This window comes from Nylanderia fulva, unplaced genomic scaffold (genome assembly GCF_048542155.1).
Source record: "Nylanderia fulva isolate GAGA-0341 unplaced genomic scaffold, ASM4854215v1 Scaffold361, whole genome shotgun sequence".
NCBI classification, from domain to species: domain Eukaryota; kingdom Metazoa; phylum Arthropoda; class Insecta; order Hymenoptera; family Formicidae; genus Nylanderia; species Nylanderia fulva.
The window spans coordinates 38,304-58,281 of NW_028190435.1; the positions used below are offsets into that span (position 1 = coordinate 38,304).

Here is a 19,978-nt window from a genome sequence, read left to right on the forward strand (position 1 = left end):
TGACAAAATTATTTCTTATCTAATTGTAAAAATATTGAACTTTGTGAGATTCTTTTAGATAACAATTTTTTTAGATAATAATATGTATAATTTACAATTTTTTATAATTTAACGTGTTTAAGTGTTTATTGAGACATTTATTCACAAAAAATCAATTAAAGTACAAATTTTACAGTTTGTGTCTTATATTTCGTTTTAAATAGTAGAACAAATAAATAAAAACAGAAAATATGCCATAGTTGCATGGACCAACATAATAGACAGATGTTATTTTGACATATACATATATACATGTATATGTTCGACTTTTGTAGATAAATACTATGCCCTATTTTTGTATGCAATGTCAATTGAGAATCAACGACGAATAAAATATATTTATTGTTCTCTGCTATGTTTATTGTATTTATTAATATAAACAATAAAATGGGAAAAATTGTGATTGTAAGAATTTGAATTAGTGCAGTAGAATTTATAAATTTAAAAATTTAGAAAAATTAATTCATTTATGAATTTTTTTTTAATACTTTAAGTATATGCAAAATATGACATAATTAAAATTTACCATTTATTAATATCTATTATTGTAAAACTTTTATAATTAATAGTGTTGCATTTGAATGAGTAAAAACAGGTATATTAATAATTAATGATTTTTATATTTTGAAATATATATAATACTCTTGTGTTGAAGGAGACAATAAAAACGTATTAATGATATTAGATTTTCTATGATATATTGTATGATAATTGCAGATTTTAAAAATTTGTGCAAGATTCAAGCAAGACTTTACAATTTGACTAATTCCAACAAGTTATAACTTTCTTTTATGTAGAGGATCTTTTCAATGGATGAGGCATTATTTTAAAAAATATAATAAACAACGTGCAACATGATATCTGTGATAAAAATTTTATTCTGCCATCTAGCGATACACATCTATGAAATATTATATAAGAATGAACCATAAAAAAATGTATATATAATATTTCATGTGTACGGCCTTATTATTCTATATCAGGAAATATATTAAAATGTGATAATTGTACAAAGACTTATACCAAAATTTCTTATATATCTGAAAATATGAAAAAACACATAATTGGAACACACATGCTTAGTGATGAAACAGCCAATATACTCCGCACTTGTGCACAGAACACATTTAATATGTCATTCAAAATGTAACATTTTAGTTTCCGGTTTTTTTAAACTTCTATTAGAACACTCATCTTGTATTTTATTTTTCAAAAATTAATTTATTAATTTTACAAATATGTTTTTTCAGTGATCGAGCAATTTAAACAATATATAATTCTCTATATCACGTTATGTAATAGTTTACATCCCGTATATACGCGTGAGTAAAACTACATAAAATTGTAGAATATTTTTAAACTAATTATACACAATACATAGTATATACAGTACAGTATATACAATATATTGCATATAATTTATATAAAATTTTATAAAATTTTTTCGATAAGAGAGGAAGGGAAAGAGAGAAATTTACATTTTTCAAATCTTTATATAGATAAAATTTTCAGCTAAAATAAAATCCTTGATTTTTACAACACGAATATTTATATGAATTATATCGCTAGGACATTATTTATACATGTTTTATTGAAATGTTTGGAAATACATATGTACAATACATCTAAAATTGCTGTGCAAACGTTTTTTAAGTTTTGTGTTTTAACCAATAAATGAACGTCACGCGTTCATTTAATGGTAAAAATACTTTTTCATTTTTGTTCCAAACTAATATTATTTGCAATACATATTTCTTTCTCATACATGATTTTTACAAAATTGTTATAACTTAACATTAAAATAAAAAATTGGTCAGACTAACCGACACAATGCACAGCATTGTTGTAAACTGTAAAATATAATAAATAAAATATAATAAATACATGAAAATTGGTAAAATTTAATAAAATAATTGATATATTTTGAAATGCTATTATTTTAATTAAACTTAAATATAAAGAACAATAAATAAATAGTAATAATAAAATAAATAATAAATGAATTATCTACCACGTAGTAGTTCCACTTTTATCAGATGGTTTACTTATCCTGCTGCTCACAACAAACAGTGTGTCTAGCATTATTGCCTGGATTATAATAATATCTCTATCTTTTTGTTAGACAATCTGAGATAGAGTATCTTAATGCTACTGTGTAAGTCTCTTGCGTTTTCAGTCTTTCAAGTGCATAGGAAAAAATGGTAATTTTTGCTAGTTCTGAATTTCATTTTTTGCGCATGCAGTGACAAATACTTATACTTGTATCTTATTGTTAGTGGGAAGAAGCAATAAGACTTTAGGATGTGAGGTCAAATTTTATAATAAAGAACAGACCGTCTGTAGTGTAAAAAACATCTCTCGTGTACATCAAACACACATTTGTGCTCTTTGTAATCGGCAGATTCATTTCGTGTACTGTGAAAAGCAAGAAATTAATTACGCGAATAGAATATTGCAATCACTTCGATTTATATTTCTTTCTTGTGTTTCGTTTTTCATAATGTCTGATACAACGAGCTTACCAATAGAGATAATAGTCATCATTTTCGGCTGTAATGTTATCACGATTGAGGATATCATTAACTTTCGATGCGTGTGCAAGCAATTTCGTTATGCAGCCACATATGACAAGTTCTTGGAAAAAAAGTTATCTCAAAGGTAATTCTTGCGGTTTGTAAATCTTTTTGTTATTTTGTCTCATTAACGCCTGTCGCATAATGTATATTTCTTCAGCAAAGAATGTATTTTGTAAATATAAAAAATATTAAAAATATAGTGTAAAAAAACAAAAACTTTAATAATGTATATAAAAACAGATAGAAAAGAATAGAATAAATAAATACAAAACGGACAAAATAGCGTGTTAGCTACGTAATCTTTAACATTATTTCTTCAATTATTCAATTTATTTTTTATACTGATTCAATTAGTAAAATAATTTATTTATTGTTTATAGTAATTCCAAATAATCCTATTTTTTTAGATCTTTTAGTTCACATTAGCTCATTGTCTTGTGAATTTTATTACATTATTATTCAAAAAAATATAATATAATATAATATGTACTTTAATATTACATTATATATAACATAAATAGTATAATTTAAAAAAATATTAGGAAAATTAGATATGTTGTATTAAGTCACTTCACTTCCATTGAATCACTTAAATTTAAATAATTTATTTTATTATCGCATTTTATTTTACTAAATGATTTTTTTTATTGTTCAATAAATTTGGCAAACTCTACCGTTATAGATAAATGTTTATTTGGAATGTAAATATTAAATAATATACTGATAAGAATTCTTAATTTTCGGCTGTCAAAAATTAACAGACCAAATATTTTTTGACCAATACTGGCCAAATGATGTTTATTTAATTAATCACATAAAGTTTTGATCACGGTGTTTCGACCATATTATTTTGGTCCTTCGCACACTTGACAGTACACTTGAGAAGGATAAAAATTATATGATTTCAACGTTGTGTGATTAATTAAATAAATATCAATTGGGCTGTATCGGTCGAAAAATATTTAGTCATTAAATAATTTCTTTTAGATTTTTAATTATTAAGAATATAACTTAAAAGTAACTTTATGCTTATTTATTTTAATGTGTATTCTTCAATATATTTATTTGTATTTTATAAATAAAGATTATATATTTGCTATATATTAGTGATTAAAATAAACGGAATTGATATTTCTTAACGGTTCTTTTTTATAAATAGCACTGAAATCGCAATAAAATCTTCATAAAAGTAAAAACATGCCAAGTAACATTTATAAACATAGTCAACATTTTATGTAAATATGCTTTCGAAAAAGTTATTCTAAAAAATATTTAAAAAGATATATAATATATTCACACACACGCGCATTAATGTTTACTAATAGCATACAGAATACACATATAGAATTACGCAATATACATATTAAAAATTTGAAAATATAGTTTTAATATACTTTTAGGAATATGTAGTCTAAAAATAAATATAAAACTAATGTCATTCAGTCAAGTATAAATTAAATTACAAATTATAATTGAATTTTATATATTTTATTTTTTTTATTAAAGTATAAAAAAGTGATATTTTGACTAATACTTTGAATATTGTATATATTAAAAAATTTTTTATTTTGAAAAATTTCTTGTGCAATTACATTGTTACTATCATCAGTGTTATCTAAATAAAATTGTATAAATGTAACTTTGGCGTCTTATCTGTATATAGACAATAAAAATATGTATTACCTCTATATCTACATCTTAGATAAAAAAAAGTATTGCCTTTACTAAATTAGCTAGAATAATTTTCAGATAATTTTGGTTTAGAATCATAGCACATAAAAATACTTAAAATAGACAGTAAAACGATAAAAATTTATAAATAAAAATATGAATACATATAAATTAACGTATAAGACGGGCAACAAGAGCCAAATCGCGGATGACAATGCGTTATCCTAACGAAACTAAATAATTTTTCGTTAGAATTAAATATCGGTGCACAAGGCACCAAATTTTACTTGGACACGGCCAAGATTTTAAATATGAAATAATCTCATATTTTGAGATTTAATTTCAATACCCCTTTTAACCCCCCACGGAAAATAAATAAATGAATGTAAGAGAAAAATATAGATCCGAAAATCGCTGAATCGGGAATCGAACCCGAGACCTTTCGCTTGCCGGGCGATTGCTCTTCCAGCTGAGCTATTCAGATCCTTTCGATTCTATACTTTTCTCTGTTATATATATTAATGTTGGTAAACAAACGCATTTTTTAAGCCAGCGTGTATCAAATATAAGAGTTTTAACAAGGCTCTGTAATATAAATATAAATTAACGTATAAGACGAGCAACAAGAGCCAAATCGCGGATGACAATGCGTTATCCTAACAAAACTAAATAATTTTTCGTTAGAATTAAATATCGGTGCACAAGGCACCAAATTTTACTTGGACACGGCCAAGATTTTAAATATGAAATAATCTCATCTTTTGAGATTTAATTTCAATACCCCTTTTAACCCCCCACGGAAAATAAATAAATGAATGTAAGAGAAAAATATAGATCCGAAAATCGCTGAATCGGGAATCGAACCCGAGACCTTTCGCTTGCCGGGCGACTGCTCTTCCAGCTGAGCTATTCAGATCCTTTCGATTCTATACTTTTCTCGGGTGAAAGGTCTCGAGTTCGATTCCCGATTCAGCGATTTTCGGATCTATATTTTTCTCTTACATTCATTTATTTATTTTCCGTGGGGGGTTAAAAGGGGTATTGAAATTAAATCTCAAAAGATGAGATTATTTCATATTTAAAATCTTGGCCGTGTCCAAGTAAAATTTGGTGCCTTGTGCACCGATATTTAATTCTAACGAAAAATTATTTAGTTTCGTTAGGATAACGCATTGTCATCCGCGATTTGGCTCTTGTTGCCCGTCTTATACGTTAATTTATATTTATATGAATACATATATTGTTGTATCCCTTTAATAATTTATATTTTTTGTATAACTGTGTTTACATAAGCAGTCTTAAAAATTATTATCTAAAAAATTATCTTGATAATTTGCCATATAATTTTATCTTTTATCTAGATATACTTAACACAAAATCATTTTTATCCTATCTAAGATAAATTTACATATTTTTATCTCATTTTTATCAAGCTAATTTTAAAATAATCTTGACACAACACTGAGTATCATTATCAAAAATTTATTACAATATTTTATGGTCGTATTTTAGATGGCCGTATGTGAAGAAAAAATATGAAAATCTTAAGGAAACAAAGGATGGAAAAAACATAAACTTTGTTACAAAAGGCATAAATTATGTGATACAATTGCGAAATTATTTGTCTCTAATTCTTTTTCATGATTATTATTACAATAAAATATCAAATCAAAATTATTTCAATGATTTAATTAATAATGTAGTATTGGAATTCGATGATGTAAAATAATTCAGTGATAATTTCGATGAATATGCAAATCGTTTGAATGAAAATGAACTTGTTTTTAGACGTACACGTAAGCCTAAAAATGTGCTGAAATGTATGTTTTATATTGAGGAGATTAAATGCTTGTTAACACAGTTTCCACAGTAGGATATTCATATATATTATAATGCTACTATTATTACAATTTATTGTATTTATTCATTAGTTAATAATGTAATATATATAAATTTTTTAGGAAAATTGATCGCAATTCAATCCAAGAATTTTGCAATATAGAAATGTCTCACTATGAGAAGCTATCTTCGATACGAAATGAGTTGGACAGATATATAAAGAAACCTGAAAGAGAACAGCTTTTGGAAGAAACATGTACTTTCATAGCACAACGTATTCAACCTCGAAAAGATGTATGTTACACGAATGTAAGTGCATCATTGAATACAATCGCACAAGAGGTACTGAATTCTCTTAGAAAGAAGCATCCGAACCATTCGATATTCTCTACGTCTGATGAAACTTTTTCTTATTGAAAAACCAACAATATCGAAGATAATCATTGGAATAAAACAGAAAGTACGCAGATTATGGATACACTCCAGGAATATATATTTGGCACCTTGAACTTTCGACCATGCAAGTCCTTTCGCGTACATATCAATTGTTTGTGTATAGATTATGTAAGATATTATAGATTATAATACATATATAATTATGGGCCATATACGTATATGTTATATGTGTTGTTCTTAATATTTATATTCTATCGCTTTAATTAATTTATCCTGCATTATACCTGGCACAGGTTTTACAAAGTAAACACGGCCAAGATATCATTGTATATACAATATTTCATAGCGTGGCTAGAAAACTTGGTCTACGTTGCGATATACGAGTACTAACTATTATCGATCATTTCGATATATTTTAGAAACCAAAATTATAAATATAGAAATATATTAGAATCAACATTATCATTATTTCTCGATAATCTTTCTTTTTTATTATACGCAAACATATATAATTTTTTATTATAAAAATTTTCATATGATTAAGATAATATTTTAATTGTTTACAGCGTCACGAATAATTCCGAAAATGCACGATATTTTTACATAAAAAACGAAGATTACCCGAATTGTCTTAATCAAACAAATTTTTGGGGACCAGTCGCAATAACAATTAGAAAGGTTGAAAATTACTTATTTATTATTTCTAATAATTTTAAGTTATTAATATAGTTGTAAATTTACAAAGAATCAATAAATTACAATAAATATGTATAGGATGAAAAGAAATGTACTGTCTCTCATTTTTTAATTTATATAATAAGATTTTTGTTTACATTTAATTTTTGTTCATGTTTAATTTGCTTTTTTAGATGTTGTTGATATTAAAAAATTTCGTTGGAAAGTTTATAATGAATCATGAAATAACAGATTTGGGATTAGTCAAAGTAAAATGTATAATTGAAATAGAAAACGGATCATGAATAGTATTATATAATATATACAACTGTAAAAATATATTAAACTTTGTGATGCTTTTAGATAACAATTATGTATAATTTACAATTTTCTATAATTTAATATGTTTAAGTGTTTAGTGAGACATTTATTCATTATATGTATATAAAAAGAAGAGAAATGTAGAATCTTTCATTTATTAATTTATAATTAAATCTTTGTTTACATGTCGTCTTTATTCATGTTTAATTAATTTTTTAGATGTTGGTGTTAACAAAAAATACCCTTATAGATTTTATAGCGGAACATAAAATAAAAGCTTTGCGATTACACCAAATTAATTGTAATAGGTAAAGAACATACGCGCACTAACAATCGCATATTAGTATATAATATATATACAATTAAAAAAATATTGAACTTTGTGAGATTCTTTTAGATAACAATTCTTTTAGATAACAATATGTATAATTTACAATTTTTTATCATTTAACGTGGTTCAGTGTTTATTGAGACATTTATTCACAAAAAAATCGATTGAAGTACAAATTTTACAGTTTGTGTCTTGTATTTCGTTTTAAATATAAGAACAAATAAATAAAAACGTAAAATATGCCGTACTTGCATGGACCAACCAATAGACAGATGTTTTATTGACGCATATACATGTATATACATATATACGTTTCACCTTTGTAGATAAATACTATGCCCTATTTTTGTATGCAATGTCAATTGAGAATCAACGACGAATAAAATATATTTATTGTTCTCTGCTATATTTATTGTATTCAATTATATAAACAATAAAATGAGAAAAATTGTGATTGCAAGGATTTGAATTAGTGCAGTAGAATTTATAAATTTAAAAATTTAGAAAAATTATGACATAATTAAGATTTACAATTTATTAATATCTATTATTTTGAAACTTGTATCATCGATAGTGTTGCATTTGTATAAGTAAAAACACGTATGTTACAATAAAAGGCAATAATTTATATATTTTAAAATATATATAATACTTTTGTGTTAAAAAAGACAATAAAAACGTATTAATGATATTAGATTTTGTATGATATATTGTATGATAATTGCAGTATTTGAAAATTTGTGCAAGATTCAAGCAAAACTTTAAAATTTAACTAATTTCAACAAGTTATATCTTTCTTTTATGTAGAGGATCTCTTCAATGGATAAAGCAATATTTTAAGAAATATAACGAACAACGTTAAATATATATTAAAATATATTAAAATCAGATAATTGTACAAAGACTTATACCAAATTCTTATATATATCTGAAAATATAAAAAAACATAATTGTAACACACATGCTTAGAACAGCATATATACTCCACACTTGGATATAAAACACATTTATGGTCATTCTGAAACGCAAAATTTAATAAGATAAATAATTCTTTTAAATTAATGTTATTTATTTCAATTTCATAATATCATTGCACTTCTCCAAGAGCTACCAAAAGAGTAAGTAAAAAACCGATAAATATAAATATTATTATTTAGTTTTTTTTTAATGATTAATATAAACTTTTGAAAAATAAATGAACAAATATACTTAATGAATAAGAAAGTTAGTCTCAAAATAAACAAGGGTATGCGAACCGAAGGCGAGGGTTTGTGTTTTAGAAAATAAAAATTAATTTTTCCCCTATGTCTTATAATTGTGCACGAAGCACGGAATTTGCATAGTGCTAACAATAAGACTATTTAGAAATAAGTCTCAACTTGATTCTCAATTTTAGAATCTCTATTTTAATAAAATTAAAATTTAGAAAGACAGGGCCAACTATAACGAGCATATTAAATTAGTGAGAGATGTAATGTCAACACATAATTACTTTATTTCTTAGTAAATACAATAATAATAATAAAAAAATAAAAAAATAAAAAAATAAACGTTTTGGCTGTTACCTCAGCCTTTTTCAGTAAATATAAAAAAAACGATAAAAAATACTTTTAAATAAAATTATGAAATATTACGCATTAGAGTCTATTATTTAATGAATTTTTGGTTTGATGAGTCATTAGATTTATATTGGGTTACGCTTATATCATTTATTAAAATAGATATTGTTTCTAATCGGCTAACCATTTTTTAACCGAGATGGTAAACTTTTAATTATGTCAAAAAACATGTAAACGAGCTCACTGTTGTTAGTAGAACAAGTTGACAGTCCATTCCACGTCATCAATCCTTTTGAACATTATTAGTTGAAAATATCGTCAGAACCGCTTGACATGAGAATTGAAACAATTAGATGTTATCCAGCATCAAAAAGTTAGTCCTCATCATCAAGCATATTTCCGAGTAAGTTCATCATTGTAGTGTGTTTCACCGTGTTTGTTTAGATTGATGAGTAGTCAAGATTCCGCCAAGTCAATGTGTTCATTATACAGAGTTACAATATGATATCATATGGCAAGTTCTTATACCTATATCTTAGTGAAAACAAGCAATAATGCTTTAAAATTTAAGGTCAAATTTTATAATAAAGAACAGAACGTCTACAGTGTGGAAAACGTCTCTCGTGGACATCAAACACACATCTGTGCTCTTTGTAATCGGCAGACTCATTTCGTGCACTGCAAAAAACAAGGAATTACGCGAATAATTTATTGCAATTACTTTAATTTACATTCCCTTTTTGTGTTTCGGTTCTCATAATGTCTGATTGGAAGATAACGTGCTTACCAGAGGAGATGATAAGCTACATTCTCAACGATAACGTACTCACTATTGAAGATATCATTAACTTTCGATGCGTGTGCAAGCAATTGCGTTATGCAGCCGAATATGACAAGTTCTTGGAAAAAAAGTTATCTCAAAAGTAATTCTTGTGGTTTGTAAATCTTTTTGTTATTTTGTCTCATTAACGCCTGTCGCACAATGTATATCACTTCTGCGAAGAACGTATATTATAAATATATAATAAATACAAAATATTCGAAAAAGTAGATATGTTGCATATTAAATTATTCGCTTTCATTTTTTCTATTGCTCAATAATTTTGGCAAACTCTACCGTTATACATATATATACATATATAATATACATATACATATATATATATATATATATATATATATATGGAATGTAAACGTTAAATATAATATACTGATAAGAATTCTTAATTTTCGGCTGTCAAAAATTAAAAGACCAAATATTTTTCAACCGACATTCGTCAATTGATGTTTATTTAATTAATCACACAATGTTTCAACCACGGTGTTTCGACCATATAATTTTGGTCTTTCGCACACTTAACAGTAACACTTGAGAAGACCAAAAATAATATGAAACGTTGTGTAATTAATTAAATAAATATTAATTAGCCTATATGTATATCGGTCAAAAAATATTCAGTCATTAAATAGTTTTTTTTTAAATTTAATTATTAAAAATACAACATATAAGTAACTTTGTTTATTTATTATAATGTGTATTCTTCAATATATTTAATTACATACATACACATAAGCACATTAATGTTTATTAATTGCATATAAAATACACTTACAGAATTATGCAATATACATATTAGAATCAAAATTTAAAAAATATAAATTTAATTACAAATTAAAATTGACTATTATATATTTTCTATTTTTGATTAAAGTATAATAAGAAGTGACATATATATACTCATGCTTTGAATTGTATACTTTAAAAAATTTATTAATTTGAAAAATGACTTGTGCAATCACATTGTTTACTATCATCAAAGTTTGCTGTTTGTTATCTAAATAAAATTAAATAGAAGAACTGTGGCGTCATCTTATCTGCATATAGATAGTAAAAATATAAATTATCTTTATATCTGCATCTTACAAGGAGATAAAAAAAGTACTACCTTTACTATATTATTTATCTAAAATAATATTCCAATAATTTTGGTTTAGAATCATAGCACACAAGAATATTTAAAGTAGACAGTAAAGCGATAAAAATTTATAAATAAAAATATAAATACATATGATGTTGTATCCCTTTTATAAGAGATCCTTATTTTTTTTAGGATCTTTATCCAGCTAATTTTAAATTAATCTCGACACAAGACTAAGAATCATTATCAAAAATTTATTAAAATATTTTATGGTCGTATTTTAAATGGCCCTATGCAAAGAAAAGATATGATGTTCTTAAAAAAACAAAGGATGGAGAAAACCTAAACTTTGTCACAATAGACATAAATTCTGCGACACAATTGCGAAATTATTTGTCTCTAATTCTTTTTCATGATTATTATTATGATAAAATATCAAATCAAAATTATTTCAATGATTTAATTAATAATGTAGTATTGGAATTCGATTATGTAAAGAAATTCAGTGATAAATTCGATGAATATGCAAATCGTTTGAATGAAAATGAACTTGTTTTTAGACGTACACGTAAGCCTATAAATGTGCTGAAATGTATGTTTTATATTGAGGAGATTAAAAGCTTGTTAACACAATTTCCACAGTAGGATATTCATATATATTATAATGCTACTATTATTACAAATTTATTGTATTTATTCATTAGTTAATAATTTAATATATATAAATTTTTTAGGAAAATTGATCGAAATTCAATCCAAGAATTTTGCAATATAAAAATGTCTCACTATGAGAAGATATCTTCGATACGAAATGAGTTAGACAGATATGTACAGAAACCTGAAAGAAAACAGCTTTTGGAAGAAACATGTACTTTCATAGCACAACGTATTCAACCTCGAATAGATGTATGTTACACGAATGTAAGTGCATCATTGGATACAATCGCACAAGAGGTACTGAAATGTCTCAGACTGAAGCATCCAAACCATTCGATATTTTCCACGTCTGAAGAAACTTTTTCCTATTGGAAAAGCAACAATATCGAAGATAATCATTGGGATGAAACAGAAAGTACGCAGATTATGGATACACTCCAGGAATATATATTTAGCATCTTGAATTTTCGAGCATGTATCTCCCCATTTTCACCCAAAGATATCAAATGGATTTGTATAGATTATGTAAGTTATTAGAGATTATAATATATATAATTATGGGCCATATATGTATATATTATATATTGTTCTTAATATTCTCTCGCTTTGATCAATTTGTTCTGTATTATACCTGGCACAGGTATTACAAAGTAAATATGGTCAAGATATTGCTGTATATACAATATCTTGACCATATTTACTTTGTAATACATGTGTTATCATAACGTGGCTAGAAGACTTGGTCTACGTTGCGATCTAATAGATGTTTACACTGAAATCTGTATATTTTGGAAATCAAAATTGTAAGTATAGTTATATATTAGATTCGACATTATCATTATTTTTCGATAATCTTTCTTTTTTTATTATACGCATACATATATAACTTTTTATTATAAAAATTTTCATATGATTAAGATAATATTTTAATTGTTTACAACGTTATGAATAATTTAGAAAATGAACGATGTTTTTACATAGAAGACGAAAATTTCCCGAATTGTCTTCATAATTATCTACCAGGTTACAAGTCTTGTGAAACAAATCATGACGTCATCAAAATAAGAACTGAAAAGGTTGAAACTTATTTATTACTTCTATTAATTTTAAGTCATTAATATGCTTGTAAATTGACAAGCAATTAATAAATTACATTATGTGTGTAGAAAGAAAAGATACGTACATTTCTCATTTCTTACATTATAATTAGATTCTTGTTTACATTTAATCTTTTTTTATGTTTAATTAACTTTTTCAGATGTTGGTCATGATAAAAGATTTTGTTGAAACGTTTATATGGACACATAATAATCTATTTGGGATTAATGAATTGTAATATGTAAAAAACATACGCGCACTAACATAATCGCTAGTTAGTAAATAACATATACCATTGTAAAAATAAAGAGCATTGTGAGATATTTTCAGATAACAATTATGTATAATTTACAATTTTCTATAATTTAACGTGTTTTAAGTGTTAATTGAGGCATTTATTCACAAAAAAATCAAAGTAAAAAATTTACAGTTTCTGTCTTATTTTAATTAGTAGAACACATAAATGAAAACGTGAAATATGCTGTGGAAATTATCATAATATATAATCCACCTACAGATCAATCTACAGATTCGGACCAACATAATAGATCATAGGATGTTATTGACACATACATATATACATACATGTTCGACAATTGAGAATCAACGATGAATAAAATATAGCTATTATCTTTCTGCGATATTTATTGTATTCAATTATATAAATAATAAAGTAAGAAAATATTAGTATAATTTCAAATTTTGCAAATTTATCTCAATTTTAGAATCTCAATTTTAATTCCTCAGTTTCCGATTCAGCAACTTTTGGACCGATATATTTTGTTTTTCTACATCTTTGTAGGGAGATCAAAAGAAAACATAGAAATTAAAATCTCGAATTGAGATTTATTCACAAACATCTGCGTTGAGTTCGCATAGTCTGTTCATTTTGAGTTTGTATTTAATCCATAAAGTTTTATATTCTTATAAAGTTTAGATTTCTAGAATATATACACCCCGTATATACGCGCAAATAAAACTACATAAAATTGTAGCATAGTCTTATATAAACTATGTACATACATCAAATATTAAATATTTGTATTGTAAGTCGGAAATTTTATTTTAGCTGAGAATTATATCTGTAAAGATTTGAAAAATGCAAAATGTAAATCTCTCTCTTTCCCTTTCTCTCTTATCGAGAATATTTCATAATGCACAGTACTGGAGTTGTAAACTGTAAAATATAAATACAAAAAATTTATAAAATTTAATAAAATAATTGATAATTTGAAATAAAATTAGTTTAATTAAGCTTAAATAATACATAATATAAATACATAAAAATTAGTAAAATTTAAAATAACTGATAAATTTAAAAAAATATATTATTTTAATTAAGCTTATATGTATAGAGAACAATAAATAAATAAATAATGATAATAAAATAAATAATAAATAAATTATTTACCACGTTCTATCTTTCAAGCACATAGGAAGAAACGGTAAATTTGCTAGTTCTAAATTACATTTTCTGCGCATGCCGTGGCAAGTACTTATACCTATATCTTAGTGAAAACAAGCAATAATGCTTTAAAATTTAAGGTCAAATTTATATTAAAGAACAGAACGTCTACAGTGTGGAAAACGTCTCTCGTGTACATCAAACACACATCTGTGCTCTTCGTAATCGGCAGACGCATTTCTTGTACTGCGAAAAGCAAGGAATTACGCGAATAGTTTATTGCAATCACTTTAATTTACATTCTTTTTTTGTGTTTTGTTTCTCATAATGTCTGATTATAAGATAACGTACTTACCAGAGGAGATGATAAGCCACATTCTCGACGATAATGTACTCACTATTGAAGATATCATCAACTTTCGATGCGTGTGCAAGCAATTTCGTTATGCAGCCACATATGACAAGTTCTTGGAAAAAAAGTTATCTCAAAGGTAATTCTTGTGGCTTGTAAATCTTTTTGTTATTTTGTCTCATTAACCTGTCGCACAATGTATATCACTTCTGCGAAGAACGTATATTATAAATATATAATAAATACAAAATATTAGAAAAATTAGATATGTTGCATATTAAATTATTCGCTTTCATTTTTTCTATTGCTCAATAATTTTGGCAAACTCTACCGTTATATATATACATATATGATATACATATACATATATATATATATATATATATATATGGATGTAAACGTTAAATATAATATTCTGATAAGAACTCTTAATTTTCGGGTGTCATAAATTGAAGGACCAAATATTTTTCAACCGACATTTGTCAATTGATGTTTATTTAATTAATCACACAATGTTTTGACCACGGTGTTTCGACCATATAATTTTGGTCCTTCGCACACTTAACAGTAACATTTGAGAAGGCCAAAAATTATATGAAACGTTGTGCGATTAATTAAATAAATATTAATTAGCCTATATATATATATATCGGTCGAAAAATATTCAGTCATTAAATAATTTTTTTTTAGATTTAATTCTTAAAAATACAACATAAAAGTAACTTTGTTTATTTATTATAATGTGTATTCTTCAATATATTTAATTGCATTTTTAAATATAAAAATTATATATATGATATATATTTGTAATAGAAACAAACAGATTTGATATTTTTCTATCGGTTCTTTTTTATAAATAGCATTGAATTCACAATAAAATTTTTATAAAAGTAAAAACGTGCCAAGTAACATGTATAAGCACAGTCGACATTGTATGTAAATATGCTTTTGAAAAAATTGTTCTACAAAATATTTAAAAAGAAACTTAATATATACATACATACACACACGCACATTAATGTTTAATAATTCCATATAGAATACACGTATAGAATTACGAAATATACATATTAAAATCAAAATTTGAAAATTGAGTTTTAATATACTTTTAGGAATATGTAGTTCAAAAATAAATATAAAACAAATGTTATTCATCCAAGTATAAATTTATTACAAATTAATATTGAATGTTATATATTTTAATTTTTCTAATTAAAGTATAAAAAGAAGTGACATATATGTACTCATGCTTTGAATTGTATACTTCAAAAAATTTATTAATTTGAAAAATTACTTGTGCAATCACATTGTTTATTATCATCAAAGTTTGCTGTGTGTTATCTAAATAAAATTAAATGGAAGAACTATGGCGTCATCTTATCTGCATATAGATAATAAAAATATGAATTATCTTTATATCTGCATTTTAGATAATAAAAATATTATCTTTACTATACAATTTATCTAAAACAATGTTTAGATCATTTTGGTGTAGAGTCATAGCACTTAAAAATACTTAAAGTAGACAGTAAAGCGATAATAATTTATATATAAAAATATAAATACATATACTGTTGTATTCCTTTTATAATTTATATTTTTTGTATAACTGTATTTACATAAGCAGTCCTAAATATTATTATCTAAACAATTATCTAAATATAACGCCATTAAATTATATATTTTGTCTAGATATACTTAAAACAAAATCATCTTTATCCTATCTAAGATGAATTTACATACTTTTATCTCATCTTTATCTATCTAATTTTATAATAATCATGACACAACACTAAGTATCATTATCAAAAATTTATTACAATATTTTATGGTCGTATTTTAAATTTTTAATGTTTTATTTTAGATGGCCCTATGCAATGAAAAAATATAAAAGTCTTAAGGAAACAAAGCATGGAAAAAACATAAACTTTGTTACAAAAGGCATAAATTCTGTGATACAATTGCGAAATAATTTGTCTCTAATTTTTTTTTATAATTATTATTATTATTACAATATAAGATCAAATCAAAATTATTTTGACTTAATTGTTAATGTATTAACATTCGAAAATGTAATGAAATTCATCGGTAATATCGATGAATATATAAATCAAATTATTCCTAAACGTACACATGAGCCTACAGATGTGCTGAAATATATGTTTTATATTGAGGAGATTAAATGCTTGTTTACACAATCTCCACGGTAGGATATCTTCATATATATTATAGAGCTACTATTATCACAATTTAATGTTTTATTTTATTGATTAACTTAATACTTCAATATATAAATTTTTTAGAGGAATTGATTGCAAATCAATCGAAAGATATTGCAATATTAAAATGTCTCACTATGAAAAACTATCTTCGATACGAAATGAGTTGGACAGATATATAAAGAAACCTGAAAAAGGACAGCTTTTGGAAGAAATTTGTACTTTCATAGCACAACGTATTCAACCTCGAAAAGATGTATGTTACACGAATGTAAGTGCATCATTGGATACAATCGCACAAGAGGTACGGAATCGTCTCAGAGAGAAGCATCCGAACCATTCGATATTCTCCACGTCAGAAGAAATTTTTTACGATTGGAAAACCAACAATATCGAAGATAATCAATGGGATGAAACAGAAAGTACGCAGATTATGGATACACTCCAGGAATATATATTTGGCACCTTGAACTTTCAACAATGTATCTCCCCATTTTCACCCGATGATATCAAATGGATTTGTATAGATTATGTAAGTTATTAGAGATTATAATATATATAACTATGAGCCATATATATATATATATTATATATTGTTCTTAATATTCTGTCGCATTGATTAATTTATCCTGTATTATACCTGGCACAGATTTTACAAAGTAAATTTGGTAGAGATATCATTGTATATACAATATTTCATAGCGTGGCTAGAAGACTTGGTCTACGTTGCGATGTACTAGATATTGAAAATGAATTCTATATGTTTTGGAAATCAGAATTGTAAGTATAAATATATATTAGAATCAACATTATTATTATTTCTCAATAATCTTTCTTTTTTTATTATACGCATGCATATATAATTTTTTATTATAAAAATGTTCATAATGATTAAAGTAATATTTTAATTGTTTACAGCGTCACGGATAATTTAGAAAATGCACGAAATTTTTACATAACAAACGAGGATTACCCGAATTGTCTTACTGATAATCAATCAAATAATTGGAGACCAGTCTTAACAATTAAAAAGGTTGAAAATTACTTATTACTTCTAATAATTTTAAGTTATTAATGTACTTGTAAATTTACAAAGAACCAATAAATTACACTAAATATGTATAGGAAGAAGAGAAATGTGCAATCTCTCATTTTTTTAATTTATAATTACATTTTTATTTACATGTCGTCTATATATTCATGTTTAATTAATTTTTTTAGATGTTGGAGTTCACAACAAATATAGTTGACGAATTTATAAGGGAACAATTATATATAATAAGAAAATTGCTTTTATATAGAGATAATTAAATAGAGCATTATATAAGATCTTCTGATATGATTAAAATGTATTGTATGTTTTGTAATCATATTATGATGATAGAGTATTATGAGTACAAGTTATATATACATATGATGCAAAATGTGAGTAATTATATTAATTTAGGCATATTTATATATACTCATAATGACGTATTTTGCAAACAGTTTCAAGATATCATAATATGTCCGTGTTTTGAGTAGTATATGAGCCTGCATCTGTGTCTATTTTTGTCATCATGTTTTGAGAAATATGAGTACAATATGAGTAAAGTACATCCGCGCACTAACAATCGCATATTAGTATATAATATATATACAATTGTAAAAATATTGAACATTGTGAGATTCTTTTAGATAACAATTCTTTTAGATAACAATATGTATAATCTACAATTTTTTATAATTTAACGTGGTTAAGTGTTTACTCAAACATTTATTCACAAAAAATCAATTAAAGTACAAATTTTACAGTTTGTGTCTTATATTTCGTTTCAAATAGTAGCACAAATAAATAAAAACGTAAAATATGCCATAGTTGCATGGACCAACATAATAGACAGATGTTATATTGACATATACATGTATATACACGTATATGTTCGACTTCTGTAGAGAAATACTATGTCCCATTTTTGTATGCAATGTCAATTAAAAATCAACGACGAATAAAATATATTTATTGTTCTCTGCTATATTTATTGTATTAATTAATATAAACATTAAAATAAGAAAAATTGTAATTGCAAGAATTTGAATTAGTGCAGTAAAATTTATAAAATTAAAAATTTAGAAAAATTAATTAATTTATGAACATCTTTTTAATACTTTAAGTATATGCAAAATATGACATAATTAAAATTTACCATTTATTAATATCTAATATTTTGAAACGTTTGTAGACGATAGTGTTGCATTTGAATAAGTAAAAACAGGTATATTAATAAACAACAATGTTTAATAAAAGACAAATTTTTTATATATCTGAAAATATAAAAAACACATAATTGAGAAACACATGCTTAGTAATGAGACAGCAAATGTACTCCGCATTTGAGCACAGAACACATTTAATGTCATTCAAAATGTAACATTTTAATTTCCGTTTCTTTTAAACTTCTGTTAGAACACTCATCTTATATTTTATTTTTCAAAAATTAATTTATTAATTTTACAAATATGTTTCTTCAGTGATCGAGCGATTTAAACAATATATAATCCTCTAGATCACGTTATATAATAGTTTACACCCCGTATATACGCGCGAGTAAACTACATAAAATTTTTGAAATTTTTAGAATTTGTACATTATTTATTAAAAAGAAAGAAAAATAGACAGGGAGGGAGAGAGAAAGAAAGATTGAAATATATTTCATAGTATAAATAATGTCGTAACGATACTAATAATTCATATAAATGTTTGTATTTATAAATTGAAATAAATTTGAAAAAATTTAATTAAACTAAAATTAAAAATCTAAACATTAATTTAAATGTCTGCGCTGTATTTTTTAAATATATAAATTCATTCTTTGATTTATTATGCGGCGCATTTATCATGATGTAAATTGAAATATTTTAACTAATTTCGTTAGACAATC

General features: G+C 24.9%; 2 protein-coding genes across 2 annotated transcripts in view; both read left to right on the forward strand.

Annotated features, from left to right (window-relative positions):
• The window catches only part of LOC114945146 (uncharacterized), a 57,807-nt gene that overhangs the window by 32,484 nt on the left and 5,345 nt on the right, over positions 1 to 19,978 (forward strand). The gene's annotated exons all lie outside the window — the stretch shown is intronic.
• Positions 14,656 to 19,065, forward strand: LOC114943341 (uncharacterized). The gene is made up of 6 exons (XM_029318923.2): positions 14,656 to 14,977; positions 16,703 to 17,044; positions 17,142 to 17,589; positions 17,707 to 17,837; positions 17,976 to 18,090; positions 18,279 to 19,065. The coding sequence occupies exons 1-6, from the start codon at positions 14,814 to 14,816 to the stop codon at positions 18,366 to 18,368; spliced, it is 1,290 nt and encodes a 429-aa protein (XP_029174756.2). The 5' UTR covers positions 14,656 to 14,813; the 3' UTR covers positions 18,369 to 19,065.